This window comes from Somniosus microcephalus, chromosome 27 (assembly GCF_052327205.1).
Source record: "Somniosus microcephalus isolate GS21.2 chromosome 27, FLI_Smic_1.0, whole genome shotgun sequence".
NCBI lineage: Eukaryota > Metazoa > Chordata > Chondrichthyes > Squaliformes > Somniosidae > Somniosus > Somniosus microcephalus.
In genome coordinates this window covers 41,825,880-41,842,722 of record NC_141013.1, presented here as the reverse complement: position 1 = coordinate 41,842,722, position 16,843 = coordinate 41,825,880, and the positions used below count along the sequence as shown (strand labels likewise).

The 16,843-nt window shown below is 42.4% G+C and overlaps 1 protein-coding gene across 2 annotated transcripts in view; it reads left to right on the top strand.

The window, feature by feature from the left end:
• The window catches only part of abhd17c (abhydrolase domain containing 17C, depalmitoylase), a 66,189-nt gene that overhangs the window by 30,179 nt on the left and 19,167 nt on the right, over window positions 1-16,843 (top strand). Inside the window, exon 2 of one of the 2 annotated variants that reach the window (XM_085968883.1) lies at window positions 10,784-10,963. The exons of the other annotated variant lie outside the window; for it this stretch is intronic. Coding sequence (XP_085825009.1) covers window positions 10,784-10,963 — 180 coding nt within the window. The remainder of the gene's footprint in view (window positions 1-10,783; window positions 10,964-16,843) is intronic. 2 annotated transcript variants of the gene reach the window in all.

Here is a 16,843-nt window from a genome sequence, read left to right as displayed (position 1 = left end):
TGCCTATTAACAGAAATGGCAGCTCTTAGATAATTGCATTCATTTTACTGTGCTCTTGTAGTTTGTAATATCACTACTGGGACATTTAGTTTGGATCACAAATCTGAATTTGCACTACCCTGTACCTCAATAAAACCTGCTTCAGATGTTGGGATTGATTTGGAGCACAAAATATTGCTGTTTTCATATGGAAGTCTGATTTGATTTGCATCAAACTCCAGTCGCTTGCAAGTGAGAGAGCGCAGCTGTTCTGTGTTCAGTGACTCGCTCAAACATTAATCCTTTGGTATCGACTGACTTAATACGGTGTATAATGTGTGGGTGATGAGAAAGGCTAACTGCCGCATTGTATTGATACCGTAGGTTTTCTCTGCAGCTTCCCAAACAGCTACAGTATCATTATTGAAATTTGGGACATTTGTCAACTGGTAAGTTGGATTGGAATTTGACGGGCATTTTCACCATCCCTGTTGTGCCCCATTATAGGTTGGATGTTATTCTAGGATGTTTGTAACTGGAAAGCTTGGCATTTTTATGGAGCGGGGATGGGTAGTGGACAACATTGTTAAATTCTTTTCAACAATTATTGCTTTGGTGGGCGTAGTGCTGGCAGTAAAATGCTGCTCACCTCTTACCTGCCTGGTTTTGCCCATGTGTACTTAGTTATTTGCTGCTTTTCTTTCAGATGAGAATTACTAACTCCAAAGGGCGGTGCCATCGGCAGAAAGAAAATCCTTTTTCAGCAAAAAAAAATCCTTCAGCTTCAGCAAAAGGAAAATCTTTTTTGATGGCATCCACTAAGATGGTCTAGGGACAGAATGCAGCATTGTGTTCATCCCTGAAAGGATCCCAATGTATGTGTTGCAATGAAGGGAGGAACTGCTGATTCCTGGGCTATTCTAGTCAGCGTTAGAAGTTGACCAACTGCTGTGAAGCTGAGTTAACTGGATAGGAACAGTTTACTGACTTTAGTTTCATGAGCAATTAGTAGTCCGGACACTAGTTCATAGTTGTGGTTTGATTTTTAATCCCATTTTTACAAATGTGCATAGCTTCTACTATTTCAACTGGATGGGAGAACGCTGGCGAACAAACGCTTGAAACCAAGCTATGCCAGGAGAGCAGCTGATTTTAATCAATCATCTAGATTAGTACAATAAAATGAAGCTTTTGAGACAGACTAACTTGTGGCCAATTTTTTTTCTTTGGCTCATCGGGCAGGGGGTGGGGGGTGCTGTTAATGGAACATTTTGATACAGAATGTTGCGTTCCGGCTGTAAAATGTGGTTCCAAACTTCAAAACTGTCAATAATTCAAATAACGTAACTGCTGTCACTGTCCAGAAGCCAGCTCGTTGCACCAGTCACTTGTTTATTCTCCATATACCTTACTAGCAATTTCTAAGTTTGAGTGTGTCCTTTTGCATCATTCCAGGTGAGGTTGGTACTGTGCCATCATTTTTGAATGGGAAAATATTTGGGCCCTGAAATTATGCAGTGGGATAATGGCATCCGAACGCTTAACACCATTCCTCTCTTCCCTATTTTGGTGGCTGCATTAACCAATTCATTTGGAACTAAAATTGCAGACAGAGGATGAACAAACGTGCTCCGCACTTGTGCACTGTTATTCCATAACATCATTTCACGGCAGTGGAGTAAGGAATTTAACTTTGCTGGCCTAATGTGAGTTTCTTTCTGATTTCGTACAGTAGCAAAATAACTAGACTCGAAGTAACAAGCTGTTTGATGAGATTGATTGAAAGGAGTAGTCCTTGAGCAATGTTGTGGGTATGCCGAGCTGTGAAAAACTTCAACTGAAGCTGCGAGGCCTCCCTACATGGAAAAGCCCCATCAGCCTTGGCACGACCGATTCAGGCCATTGTTTCCCTGTACTCTGTCGGACCCAAATTTAAAGAAAAGTCAGCATGAGTATTGACTTGATCTCGATGCTGACTTGACCTTAAAAGGGGCTTATTTACGCTACTGTCCCTTTCTCTGACTTAGGGTGTTAAATTTCAGATTGCACTTACTGGGAAAGAATGGATTCAGTTCTTATCATTAGCTGCACAGCATACCTTGAATTTAAAATTCTCCTCCTCGTGTTTAAATCCCCCCATGGCCTCGCCTCTCCCTATCTCTGTAACCACTTCCAGCCCTACAACCCTTTGAGAACTGTTCCTCCAATTCTGGGCTCTTGTGCATCCCCCATTCCTTTCGCTACACAATTGGTGGCTGTACCTTCAGCTGTCTAGGCCCTAAGCTCTGGAATTCCCTCTCTGCCTCTCCACCTAGCTCTCCTTTAAGACCTTCCTTAAAACCTACCTCCTTGACCAAGATTTTAGTCACGCTTACTAATATCTCCTTTGACTCGGTGTCAATTTTTATCTGTTTCGCTCCTGTGAAGTGTCTTGGGAAGTTTCTCTGTTGTAGGTGCTATATAAATGCAAATCGTTGTTGATTTGTATGAAGAATAAACTGACAGAACAGAATTCCTTCCAGCCCCCTCTGCTGATGAAATTGCAGGATTCACATCGGTGTTTATCAAATGCTGTTTGGCTGTCTATTCCCCAAGAAAGGAATAATCCTTTAGATATTGGCTACAAAACTCCAAATGCTGAAAATTCTTCAGAATCTCTACGCAAGTAGAGTAATATAACTTCACCCGTGACTTTCACTGTTTAGTACGTTGGAGCTAGATATCCTTTCCAACTATTTTGGAAAAACTGGCTGCACTGTCCCAGTATAAGCAAAATCTGACAAGAGTTCCTCTGAGGACCTATAACAAATACTTGTCTTGGAAAATTCTCTGAAGTGAAGCACTTGTAGCTTCAGGATTGGATACATTTTAAGTGAAAAATATTCCAGACACTGAATACATATAATGGCATTAAAAGGAGATTACTTTTATAGTGTCAGAACATTCACAACCGTAAATTATAAGGTACTAGTATGACTTACTATTTTAATGCTACATTAACATCTCTAATCCAGTGCCATTAGGCTTTAAAAAAGAGTTGAAAATCTATAAATGAAACTATTCTACTGCCCCCTACAAAGGTGACATTTCTAGGCTTTGGCTCTATAGTTGTGTAGCTTAGGTGGCTGAAGGAAGTGGGAGATAAGGCATCAGGAATCAATCCGATCCCAGAACCATGCATATAGTGTCCATTTAAATTGTATTGACTTTATAAAAAAAAATGTTTCTCTGATCAGCAAACTGGACTTTTAGCTGCGCAGACAGTGGGAGCTGTGGGCTGGAGTAGCTCTGGTTGGGAGAGCGTAGTAAGACATGTAGGAGAGATGTGGGGAGAGGGAAAGACTTACCAAAAAGGAGAGAAAGTCAGAGACAAAGAGAAAGCAGGTAAGACAAGGGTAGCAAGAGAGTGAGAGTGAATGGGGAAAAAAGTGAGTCAACGTCCAGCAACGAAATTGTTCCATTCCTCACCTTGATGAAAAATCAGTTGGTTTGTTTAAAAAAAAAAGTGCCAATTTCAGAGAACTGTTGTCACTGAAAGACCTTAAGTGAGTGAGGGAACGAACAGTTGTTCTATTGATATTGCAACACTGCCTTGGGAGGTGCAGCACTCTCGCCTCTGAGTCAGAAGGTTGTGGGTTCAAGCCCCACTCCAGAAATTTGAGCACAAAAATCCAGGCTGACACTTCAGTGCAGTGCTGAGGGAGTGCTGCACTGTTGGAGGTGCTGTCTTTCAGATGAGACATTAAACCAAGTCTGCTCTCTCAGGTTGATGTATAAGATCCCATGGCACTATTTCGAAGAGGAGCAGGTGTCCTGGCCAATAATTATCCCCCGATCACCATCACTTTTTAAAAAAAAAAACAGATTCACTGCTCATTGTTTGTGGGAGCTTGCTGTGCACAAATTGGCTGTCGCGTTTCCTACATTTCAACAGTAACTACAGTTCAAAAGTACTTCATTGGCTGTAAAGCACTTTGTGACGTCCTGAGGTCGTGAAAGCCGCTATATAAATAAATGCACGTCTTTCCTTCTTTACCTAAAGTACCACCAACATAAAATAAATGGCTGTCTCAGTAGTAACACAAACATTGCCATTAGAGGAAGCCATTTTTTGACTGCTGGTCACGCAGGCCAGTAAAATGGATTTGCATTCGGGAGCGTGTTCAAATATTTCCAAGCTATCAATCAAGCTATCTTTTTTTGTTTTTTTCTTTTAAAAGGCAGTGCATAGTTCAAACTTTTTCTTCAGACATTTTCCTTGAGAAACAGCTCCAAGAGGTGGTTCTGTGTTATCAAGTTTGACATGCTGCAGAAACGGCTCCATTTATATTACAGGCAGTGTCCACTGTAGCAAGGACAACAGAAAAAGAAACCTGCTCAATTGTTAAGTCAGTGGCTGTTGTTTTTAAAAAAAAAAAAAAATAGCAACTTTTTCTTCAGCCATTAATGAGGGTACAGCAAGATAAAATGACTGGCCCGTTGACCAATTACAGCAGCGGTCATTTACCTTCCCTGCAGTGGCAGGCATTGAAGCGGTACCTCAGAGGCCCATACCCTCCCTCTTGTCTTTTGCTGGCTTCACTCTAGCGGCTGGGTTGCAATATATGCAGTAAATGGGTTATGAGAACAGAAAGTGGTATAACATAGTCGTCCTGGTTTAAAAGGGGGAGAAAAGGCAGAAATTGCAAATTGGAATATCACAAAGAAAGGAATAATTATCATCATATTCCCTAATTCATGTTCTCTGCTTTTTCACATTTCATAAAACTGCAATTTGTATATATAGAAAAGCCAAGAGCTTGCAAAGCTGCTGCTGCCAGTCTAAAGTCTGTTTATGTGCACGTCAACAGCACATTATTGCTGTTGGAATGAAACCTGAACAATACAATATGTTTTCCTTTCCTCCCCAATATTTCACTGTACACCTGGAATGAGTTAGGATTTGTAGGTAACTTCGGCTTTTGCTCTCCTTTCGAATAAGGAGAACTGGAAGAAATCGAGCTTCTCCGCTATTTACATTGCCCTCTAACACTGACCTGTAATGCACAGCATTTGCAAAGAAGGGTAACATTTTCCAGTCTCTGCTGTAAGGATATTTATATTACCTTTAATATTAGTCCTATGCATTGGGTAAGAATACTGAAACTGCATATTTAGCACTGGTAGTACAGGGGTTTCTTTGTAGCTGTTTTGTCCAATTGGACTTACTGCATGTTATGGGATTCTTTTGGATTGTAACTGATGTAACCCTTTGTTTTTTGTTAATTAAAACTTGAAAGCTACTTAATTATCCGTGACTTTGTTTGGGCTGCCCGAGGTAGAGCCAAGAGTCAGTCAGTTGATGGTTTTTGGCACATGACATGCACTTAATGAATAAATCCATTAAAAACATTTGGTGTCTTCTGTCGCCTCTACGGCTACATTTACATTTTTGCAATATCTGTTTTAAAGATAAAATTTTAACCGTTTGTACTATTTCAAATTATCTGCTACCATGTAATTTGTGATTCCTTCACTGTAGGAAAATATTGACTGGATTTGGTATTAAATGAAGCATGCTACTAATCCAAATCCTCTAATATTTACTGAAGGAAAATGCGGCTTGGATTGCAGTCCATACAAACAGTACACACCAGGGGTGACCCAAATATTTCCACTGAAGCTCAGAACAGCTACAGAATTTTAAATAAGTCCTAAAATGAGCTTCTGTACACATTCTAATCCCTAGCTGAAATCATTCTGTGGGCTTTGATAAATTTGGTAAATCTATCATTTTGTAAAACAAATTTTATACCGTACTATTGAAATGTTGTCATTTCAGTTACTTTATGCTCGTTCCTTTTCCAGCTGTTTGTATTGATATTTATTTTTAGTGTAAGATCACGTCTCACATGAAGTTCAGTTTCATGACTAATAAGGTGGGAAAAGGTTTATTTTTTTATTTTTATTTCACTTTTCAATTTTCTTTGATTCAGTTTGTTCTCGGCATATGATGGGTAATAAAGTTGCCTAAAGTGGCAAATCTGCACAGGGGATTTTTGTTTTTTAACCATTTTTTAAGAATCTCCAGGATCTTCTATGTACCTTCTCACATGTGAAAATTTAGAAAGTGCCTTTTTGCTTGTGGGATATAAATGTTTGTGCTTGCTGTATATAAATACCAAGAGCTCTCTCGGCATTTAATCGGTTTGTTTTCTCCACTATTTGCATTGGTTGCTTTTGTGAGCACGAGAAAAATTTTCAGTAGCACTTTCTTCAGTATATGGGGCTGGCTATTATTCTTAGACTGTTTGTTTAAATACTGTGTGCTGCAAGGATAGTAAGCGTGTGTTACAAAGTAAGCTTAAGGTCCATTGAAGAAACTTGGAACATATTTCTGAACATGTGGAACCTTGCTTGGCATCATACAGAGGCTACTTGTATGTGGTACTGCTAATGTACCATTGCCCTCCAGGATAGCTGTCCCCATGTTCTTCAGAAAGCTGCAGTTTCGTGGGTACAAAGTAATCTTCTTTGGCTGGCTTTGTCCACCCAGGTTTTTCATCCAAGTGCATGTTGGTAGCAGTTTAACACCTGTATTTCCAAGGGGTCAAGTCGTATCTCCCTGTTTGAACAAATGGCTACTCCTATTTTCCTAACAGGTTATGGAGCAAGCTGTTTGGCATACAACTCTAATGTTCAGGAAATTCTATTTTCTAATGTAGGGATACAACAGAAACACTGCCAGTTATGTTCTTTATAGCCCATGCTATAGTCGTGGTAGGAAAATTCTCAATTTAGAAATTTAATTCTGTGTTCTTGCAGAGTTTCAATCGTTTTGTTTTTGTTCAAAAAGGTTACCAATTAGTTGCTGAACGTGGCTGTTCTAAATGAGCTTAGCTTTAAATGTTTTTGAGAAACGTGGATGAAAGGTCAGTACCCACGAGCAGGATACCATCAAGGCTTAAAATGATAGAATCATAGAATAGTACAGCACAGAAGGAGGCCATTCGACCCATCGTGTCTGCGCCAACTCTTTCGAAGAGCAATCCAGTTAGTCCCACTCCCCCTGCTCTTTTCCCAAAAACCTGCAATATTTTCTCCTTCAAGTATTTATCCAATTCCCCTTTGAAGGCTACTATTTGTTACATCGTTATATTATTACATCGTTAAATGGAACTACTTGTTACACTAACCAAAGTAGTTCCATATAACGATGTATTTATATTGCTATGTGGCACACTGAAAGGCAGTGCTAGTTCGGACATCTTGTATCACTCCGCACCATGCGGCAGCAACATCATAAAAGCAAGAATGCAACTGAGTGAAAGTCGTAACTAAATGAGTTAAAAGTGTCTGTATTACATACAAGGAGACACAACACTATTGAACCTGTATCCACCGCCCTATCGGGCAGTGCATTCCAAATCCTAACCACTCGTTGTGTAAGAGAGTTTTTCCTCATGTCGCCTTTGGAATTGTGGAAAAGAAAATGAGGTAGATCAAGAAGTAATGATTAGGTGATTCAAACTCTCTGGTTTTAAAAGTCTAAAGATTTTTGGGGGGACAGGGAAGACTGATGAAATTACAGTCCTTCAGTTTTGAGATTCGAAGACTGACTGACTTACGGCAGGAGTTTAGGATTCAACAAAGGACAAAGGGATTAATTACGAAAGGGAAAATAATATGAGAGTAAGCTTGCAGAGAACATAAAAACTGACTGTAAAAGCTTTTATAGATATGTGAAGAGAAAAAGATTGGTGAAGTCAAGCGTAGGTCCCTTGCAGTCAGAATCGGGAATTTATAATGGGAAACAAAGAAATGGCAGACCAACTAAATACATATTTTGGTCCTGTCTTCACAAAGGAGGACACAAATAACCTCCCAGAGATGCTGGGGAACATAGGGTCTGATGAAAGGGTGGAACTGAAAGAAATCAGTATTTGTAGGGAAATGGTGTTAGGAAAATTGATGGGACTGAAGGCCGATAAATCCCCAGGGCCTGATAATCTACATCCCAGGATACTTAAGGAAGTGGCCCTAGAAATAGTAGATGCATTGCTGGTCATCTTCCAGAACGCGATAGACTCTGGAACAGTACCCATGGATTGGAGGGTAGCTAATGTTACCCCACTATTCAAAAATGGTGGTAGAGAGAAAACGGGGAATTACAGACCGGTAAACCTGACATCGGTAGTGGGGAAAATGCTAGAGTCCATTATAAAAGATGTAATAGCAGAGCACTTGGAAAACAGTGACAGGATCGGACAAAGTCAACATGGATTTACAAAAGGTAAATCATGCTTGACTAATCTACTGGAATTTTTTGAGGATGTAACTGGTAAAATAGATAAGGGAGAACCAGTGGATGTGGTGTATTTGGACTTTCAGAAGGCTTTCGATAAGGTCCCGCATAAGAGATTAGCGTGCAAAATTAAGGCACATGGGATTGGGGGCAAGGTATTGACTTGGATTGAGAACTGGTTGGCGGACAGAAAGCAAAGAGTTGGAATAAACGGGTCGTTTTCCGAGTGGCAGGCAGTGACTAGTGGGGTACCGCAAGGATCGGTCCTAGGACCCCAGCTGTTCACAATATATATTAATGATCTGGACGAGGGAATTGGATGTAATCTCTCCAAATTTGCAGATGACACAAAGCTGGGTGGGAGGGTATGTTGTGAGGAGGATGTCGTGAAACTCCAGTACGATTTGGACAGGTTGGGTGATTGGGCAGAAACATGGCAAATGCGCAATGATGTGGATAAATGCGAGGTTATCCACTTTGGTGGCAAAAACAGGAAGGCAGATTATTTTTTGAATGGCAATAGATTGGGAGAAGGGGAAGTGCAAAGAGACCTGGGTGTTATTGTGCACCAGTCGCTGAAGGTAAGCATGCAGGTGCAGCAGCCGGTTAAGAAGGCAAATGGTATGTTGGCCTTCGTAGCAAGAGGGTTCGAGTACAGGAACAAGGATGTCTTGCTGCAGTTGTACAGGGCCTTGGTGAGACCGCACCTTGAGTATTGTGTGCAGTTTTGGTCGCCTTATCTGAGGAAAGACGTTCTTGCCATGGAAGGAGTGCAGCGAAGATTCACCAGACTGATACCTGGGATGGCAGGAATGACGTATGAGTAGAGATTGTGTTGATTGGGCTTATACTCACTGGAGTTTAGAAGATTGAGAGGGGATCTCATCGAAACCTATAAAATTCTGTCAGGCCTGGACAGACTAGATGCAGGAAGGATGTTTCTGATGGCCGGGTAGTCCAGAACCAGGGGGTCATAGTCTAAGGATAAGGGGTAAGCCATTTAGGACTGAAATGAGGAGGAATTTCTTCACCCAGAGAGTGGTGAACCTGTGGCATTCTCTGCCACAGAGGGCGGTGGCGGCCAGTTCATTAAATATATTCAAGAAGGAGTTGGATATTTTTCTTAAGGCTAAAGGGATCAAGGGATATGGGGAGAAGGCAGGGACAGGGTACTGAATTTGGATGATCAGCCATGATCTCATTGCAGGCTCGAAGGGCCGAATGGCTTACTCCTGCTCCTATCTTCTATGTTTCTATGATTTTAACAGTGCGGAATCATAGAGGCGGAAGAGCATGTGGGATGGCTTATTTTCCATATCTAATGAAAAAGAGAGGAACGCAGAGGAATACTGACCATAGTAATAAAGAACTTGGATTTATTTAATGCCATTTGTATCTTCCGAATGTCTCAAAGGGCTTCAGAGCAAATGAACTGCTTTTAAAGTGTCACTGTTTAATAGGCATACATGGCAGCCAATTTACACACAGCAAGTTCCTCCAAACAGCAAATGAGATGGCTGATCAGTTGGTCTGTTTTTGGTGGTATTGAGGGATGAATGTTGACCAGAACATCACGGGATCTCTTGCATCCCCCTGAACAAGCAGATGGGGTCTTGTTTATTATAACTATAGATAGACGAGAAGGTTTACGATGAGAAGAGATGCTGGAGGTGAGAAACAGATCACCTGTCAGATGGAGAGTTTTTTTCAGTCCTGATCAGGAGTATGAGAACCCCTTGAGATTTTGGGGGCAGTATTCAGGTCTGTAAACTGGTCTTTTTAGGGAGATGAGTTGTTGAGGAAAAAATGTGGTTGTCATAAAAGTGAACTTCTTTGAGACAGCTGTAGCAATAGAGAAGATTTTGGAGTTCCATGGAGTTCAGAGGTCCAGCATTGTCGAGGGTAGAACCATCAATGATAAGAGTTACTTGGATTTCCAAGAGACATGAAGAAGCAGTATTCAAAGTACTGAAAAAAACCAAGATTTTCCTTGCCTGATTGAAAGATCTAAAGGAGAGCAAAATGTAGTGATCAGTCATTGTATGGAGAGGAATGAAGGCTATGTGTACTGACGGCGTGCTATCTAAAAGAAGTTAATCAATGCAAATGGAATAATCAGGAAAGGAGCGATGGTATTGTGTGTGGAGGAGGTCATTAATATGAAGAGCAAGCATAGCTGGATGGAGGACAGAGCCTTGAGCCCCTGAGTTGAAGGAGAAAGTCTTCAATTCCAACGCACTGATTTGAGAGGAAGCTCGTGTAGAGATCAGGTAAGCAGAGAGCTGGCCTTGACTGTGATGCTTCCCAGGGTTAAGAGATAGCCAATATTCACTGTCTAATCTCGCACATGGAGAATAGAGACTTGAATAACATATTGGAAGTGAGCACTACCTGTAGAATCATATACCAGTGCCATCAGGAGAGGGGTGCATTCAGCATTGCACTTTAAATAACTGCATTGTGTTGTGTTTTGTTTTATTATTTTATTCAAATACCTGAGACTTGTACATTTTCTTATAGGTATGGTGTTAGCCCAGAGAACATCATTCTGTATGGTCAAAGCATTGGCACTGTCCCGACAGTTGATCTTGCATCACGCTACGAATGTGCAGCTGTTATCCTCCATTCTCCTCTTATGTCTGGCTTGCGTGTGGCATTCCCTGATACGAGGAAAACGTACTGTTTTGATGCATTTCCAAGGTAAGTGTGGTTGATGTTGACCTCCTGAGGCACTAAAACTTGTACATTTGTGCAATTTACAACGTTTATAACTGTGAAAAGACTGACAATCGGCGCATTCTTTTGTGAGCTAATGCAACTGATATTTTAAGACACATTAGCAGGAACACCTACATATTGCCTTGATAATTTTGCTATAGAGTGTATGTTTTAACCAAATTTAAACTACAGAAATGGGTTTAGTAGCATTCAAGCATAATTTCCAAAATATCATCTTCCCTCTTTTTTTTCCCCCCACTAAGTATCAAAACCATCCAACAGTGTGGTGTATAGCATGTGTAAAGTGTGGTACGAATGTATTATGAATGATCAGGAAAATGTGTGGCCAAAATTCTTAACTTTTTAGTTTTTGTGAAATAGGTATTAATTTAAAAAGCGGTGGATTCCTACCCCCTCCTCACCTGGATTATTGAACATTAGTGAAAAGTTAGTTCTTGGGGGGGGGGGGGGGGGAAATGTTTTTGCTTCTTAAGACCATTAGTGAGGATCTTGGGCATCATTCAACAGCTGCACAGTTATTGAAAACCGAGTTGAGTATTTTATTCCAGGTCAGAGCTGCCGTTCAGCTTAATGAATTGGAACATTTTGAAGTATCGTGACAGTAGCCAGGACCATATGGGAAAGGCAGTTTCATTGGTAACACATTTATTTCCATACATCGGCCTCACCATTGTACTACATCACCCTGGCAAATGTAAACTCGGAGGGAAGCAGTCATCATATTCATAAGTGTGATGACAAACCTATCTTGTCATTTATCTCATTGCTGTTTGTGGAACATTCTGAGGAAGTCTAAGCCGCTATAGAAATGCAAGTCCATTCGTTCTTTCCCTTGTTTTTCATATACAAAAATAGTCAAAATAACCGCAACTTCTAAATGTAATGGCTTCCTCTGTTTTTTCTGCAGTAATTTTGCATCAATTCAGAGGAGTGCAGGGAGGGCTGAGACATGAAGTGTTCTGTGAATGGTTAGCCTTGGTGTTAAATCATCAAAAAAAATAGTGCGAATTGTAGGAACACATTCCTGCTATGACTTGTTGAGTCTCCCAACCGAGAATGATGGCTGTGGGGAACCCCATGAACTTCAAGCTGAAGCTTCTAGCATAGGTACAGACATTTCAAGCGTTTGAAACACAGAACATGCTCTTCTCCTTGTAATATTTTTATGTCTTTATTATTCCATAAACCCTAGTTCAGTAGCAAATGCTGCTTGGTTTAGTGGAGAAAATAAGTTGGTGGCAAGAAAGGTTTTCAAAAAAAAATTGTGATTTGAGGCTGTTTTACATACAAAGGGCCAGAATTTATTATAAAAATAATGGTGAGGCTAACGGCGCGCGCCGTTATTTTTGTGCAAATCGGACAGCAACGTCAGCGAGCGCAGGTGCGCAGTTGAACACGAAAATCGGAAGTTGCTGTCCAAGATGCTGTAAGCTGTGTGAAAACGGCATCTCGCCGTCTGACTCCCCATTCAAATTTATTAAATGGCACAAAATACCAGTACCTGTGTTGTAGCTATGGACTAAGCTCACCACAGAAAGTTAGGGCTTGTCCATTTCAGTCGAAGTACCCTTTTTAATGGCATTATAAGTCTTAAATAGCGCCAAACAACCTGTCTGGCACTGAAAATTAACACTTGCATGTGTGGAGTCTCATTCCTTCAGATTTTCATAGTTGTTGGCAATTTAAAAAAAAATTAAATTCCATTTTGTTTGAATTTTTCTTTTTGTATCTTTTATCTCTCTCAATCCAATTTTTCTTTCCCTCTTTATTTCACTTTCTGTACCTGATTTGACATACACTCCTGGTTCAGACTCTCCACTGTTCATTAACAATGCTTCAATCTGATTGGTTGCCCTGTTTACACAGGTCCCAGATGCCCTGTAGAGGGCGCTGCGCAGTTTGTATCTCTAACTGACAGCAACTTCCAGTGTAAAAAGGTCATAGAAATTAAATGTTTAAGGGCAAATCTGACAGATGGCAGGCACCGTTTGTTCGCCGGTTACAGTAAATTCTGGCCCAATAAATTTCCACTATTCGGGTGCAAGTGTGACGCATATCCAGTGCAATGTTTGCGGTCTAATACTGGAGGTGTGACAGAGGAAACATGCACTAGATGCAATATATTTTATATGTACTAGAGGATCTCCTGTGGCAGTGCTCATGGTGAGTCAGAGGAGACTCTGTTTTGTCATGTGCTATTATGCCATGTGATGTGCAACATATTATCAAGGCCACTGACTGGTGATTAAGTGAAATTCAGTTTTCAGTAAATGATATTTGGTGTTTGGGTCATCAAATTCCATGATTCAGTCTTTTCCCCTCCTACGAAACAGTCAATAACTTGCACTGATTATCTTTTACCTTTTATTAAAACCCAGATTACACAGGAAGATGGTACGCAATATCTCGCAGTTGTAGATGGGTATGTGGTGTTTGAGAGTAGTGGGGAGGGGTTCTGGTACGGTAGCATAGTGGTGATATTGGACTATAATCCAGCGGCCTGGACTAATGATCCAGAGACATGAGTTCAAATCCAACCACGGCAGCTGGGGAATTTAAATTCAATTAAATAAATCTAGAATAAAAAGCTAGTATCAGTACTACTGGATTGTCGTTAAAAACCCATCTGGTTCACTAATGTCTTGTAGGGAAGAAAATCTGCTGTCCTCACCTGGTCTGGCGTATATGTGACTCCAGACCCACAGCAATGTGGTTGATCCTTAACTCCCCTCTGAAATGGTCCAGCAAGCCACTCCGTTGTATTCTTGAGGGCAATGAGGGATGGGCAGTAAATGCTGGCCAGCAACGCCCACACCCTGTGAGGGGTTCTGGTATGTGGAGTTTGAGAGCAGTGGGGAGGGAGAGGTTGCGTTTAGTGGCTGTTATCAGGAGTGCTGGATTTTGGTAGCACTGGGGTGGGGGTTCAGTGCTGCAGAGGTTTGGTTCATCGGTGAAATTCCACAGCTTGTCGGTGGTCAGTTTGGGATGTGGTAGGAGTTGCAGGTCTGGTGGCAGTAGTGGGGAGGGGATCTTGGGGTTTGAGGGCAATATGGGGGTAGAATGTTAGGTTTAATGGGTGATTGTTGATATCTTGCTGATTTTGGGTGCTTTAATAAGCAAATGATTATGTTCTAAACCATCTGTGTGAATCACTAACAGTCATGGTAAATATTTGCCATAAAAAGCACATGCTGGGGGGTACGGTTTCAGGGTTTGGCAACATTGGTGAAGATACTGGGGCCTGTTGGCATTGGGGTCCAGAGCACTGACTGCGGGCGTCAGTTATAACTCAGGGTAATCTAGTAGCACTGGGTGATGGGGTCTGGCTGCCCTGGGGAGGTGTCAGGGTCTGGAAATACTGGGGTGGGGATGTCCCTGGGTCATGGAGTACTGAGCAGTGGGTTTCTGAGGTCTGTAGCAATAGGTGGGGTCCTGGGGTTATGGCAGCACAGTGAAAATGCCAGGGGTGGGTCGGGGGGGGGGGGGGGGGTGGTTTGGGTAGAGTCACACGGGGGGGGGGCGGGTTTGGTAGAGTCACACTGGGGGGGATTGGGTAGGGTCACACTGTGGGGGGGTGGGTAGGGTCACACTGGGGGGGGTTGGGTAGGGTCACACTGGGGGGATTGGGTAGGGTCACACTGGGGGGGTAGGGTCACACTGGGGGGGGTTGGGTAGGGTCACACTGAGGGGGTTGGGTAGGGTCAAACTGGGGGGGATTGGGTAGGGTCACACTGTGGGGGGGTGGGTAGGGTCACACTGGGGGGGGTTGGGTAGGGTCACACTGGGGGGATTGGGTAGGGTCACACTGGGGGGGTAGGGTCACACTGGGGGGGGTTGGGTAGGGTCACACTGAGGGGGTTGGGTAGGGTCAAACTGGGGGGGATTGGGTAGGGTCACACTGAGGGGGTTGGGTAGGGTCACACTGGGGGGGGGTTGGGTAGGGTCACACTGGGGGGGGGGTTGGGTAGGGTCACACTGGGAAGTTTGGGTCGAGTCACACTGGGGGGTGGGGGGTTGGGTGGAGTCACACTGGGTGCATAGGGAACATTGGGCAGAGAGGGTTGTTGCACCTGAGAGGGGTGATCCTGGAATATGCAACCATTGTGTAAGGGGATATAGGAGTACTGGGGAAGGGATGTGAGGGCATGAGAGCACTGTAAAGATTTGTGATGAGATTTGACAGTGGAAGGCGTGCTGAGATCTAGGAACATTTTTGGAAGAGGACCCCTGGGTATGGAACTGAGTCAGGCAGGTGCTGGGGGCTGTTCCATAAATCTGAGAGTAATGTTCCTGGACTGCAGGAGTATTGGAGAAGGGGATCAACATTCTGAAGCTCTTATAATATGCACTTTGTGAATAAAGCATGAAAATTTGCACACTGATTCTTTCTTTGGCAGCTATTAATATATTTTCAGATATGAGACCAACATTTAAAGTGTCCACTTGTGAGCAGTAACTGTTGAGTTTTAACTTTCCTTTTTGGAGATCGTAGATAGGAAAATCATTAAAAAGATTATGTAGAATTCCTTTGTATTACATTGTTCAGTATGTTTAACAACTGTATCAAGGTACTGTAAACATTCTGAAAGTATATAAAATTAAAGTAAAGGGAAAAGCTGTTGTACTAAAAGGGAGCATAGCTGAAAATCGAGTCCAAACAGTACAGGAAACTTTGTGATATCCGGCACCAACGGGACCGAGCTGCTGCCGATCTATCAAAACTGCCGGACAAACCAGCGCTAATGTTGAAGCATACAGAGGTTTTCATCTCCGTATCTGACAACAAACACTGTTGCTTAGCAACAGCTTCAAACAGTCGGCCCGTACCTTGGAAGCGTCTCTGTAGCTTAGCAACAGCTTCAGAGACTTTCCAGAGTCTGACTGTTGGAAGAAATAAAAGCCACGAGAAGAAAAAAAACCTAACCAAACGGCTCCTGATTTCTGCCGGTAGATCGAGGTTTCCAGACATACAGCCTCCGGCTAAACCAAAGTCTCCTGTAGTTTAGTAAAACGATAGCAAAATACTGCGGATGCTGGAAATCCAGAATAACAACAGAAAACGCTGGAAAAACTCAGCAGGCCAGGGCAGCATCCGTGGAGAGAGAAACAGAGTTAACGTTTCAGGTCGAAGACCTTTTGTCAGAACTGAGAAAAAAGCAGGAAATGAAACAGATTAAAAGGCCAGTTTGGGGGCTGGGAAATGGGGGAGGGGATGAAAGAACAAAAGGGAAGGTCAGGGAGGTGAAGAGACACTAAGAGATATTCAAGGTGAGACGAGATGGTAATAGGACAGGTAAAGAAACAAAGGATGGCTCGAGATGAAGTGTGAATGGCTGACAGAATGGCTGGCAGTTTAGTAAAGCTGTGAGGCTTGCCCCACCTTGCCAGTAGTTTAGTCTACACCTGCCAGTTTACAGCAAAGACACTCATCCACAGCCCACCGAGCAATGCAGTGCTTAATGATAGGGTTACCTAAAGTTTTACCAAGTAAATCTTAGGTTGTATGTAAATCCTCCAGTATGTACAGTAGGCCAGAGCTCTAAAAAGGTTTAAACAGCAACAGTTGCATTGACACCTGAAATCAACAGTGACCGTGGTGGGAAAACCTCTGGCATCATAATCTCTTGGGGGTGGGGTGGGGGGGGGAGGGGAATGAATGATACTTCTAGCAATGCATTTCCTGCAGATCCAACACTTGCTTCCTGCGTTCACTTTCTAGTCAATGCATTGATTGGGTTTTGATATGATACTGTATTTATACAATTGTCAGCCAAATATACACACTGGTCCCAAAATTCCATGATCCTCGGGCAGTAAATGGAGGGTGGGTGGGAGCACACT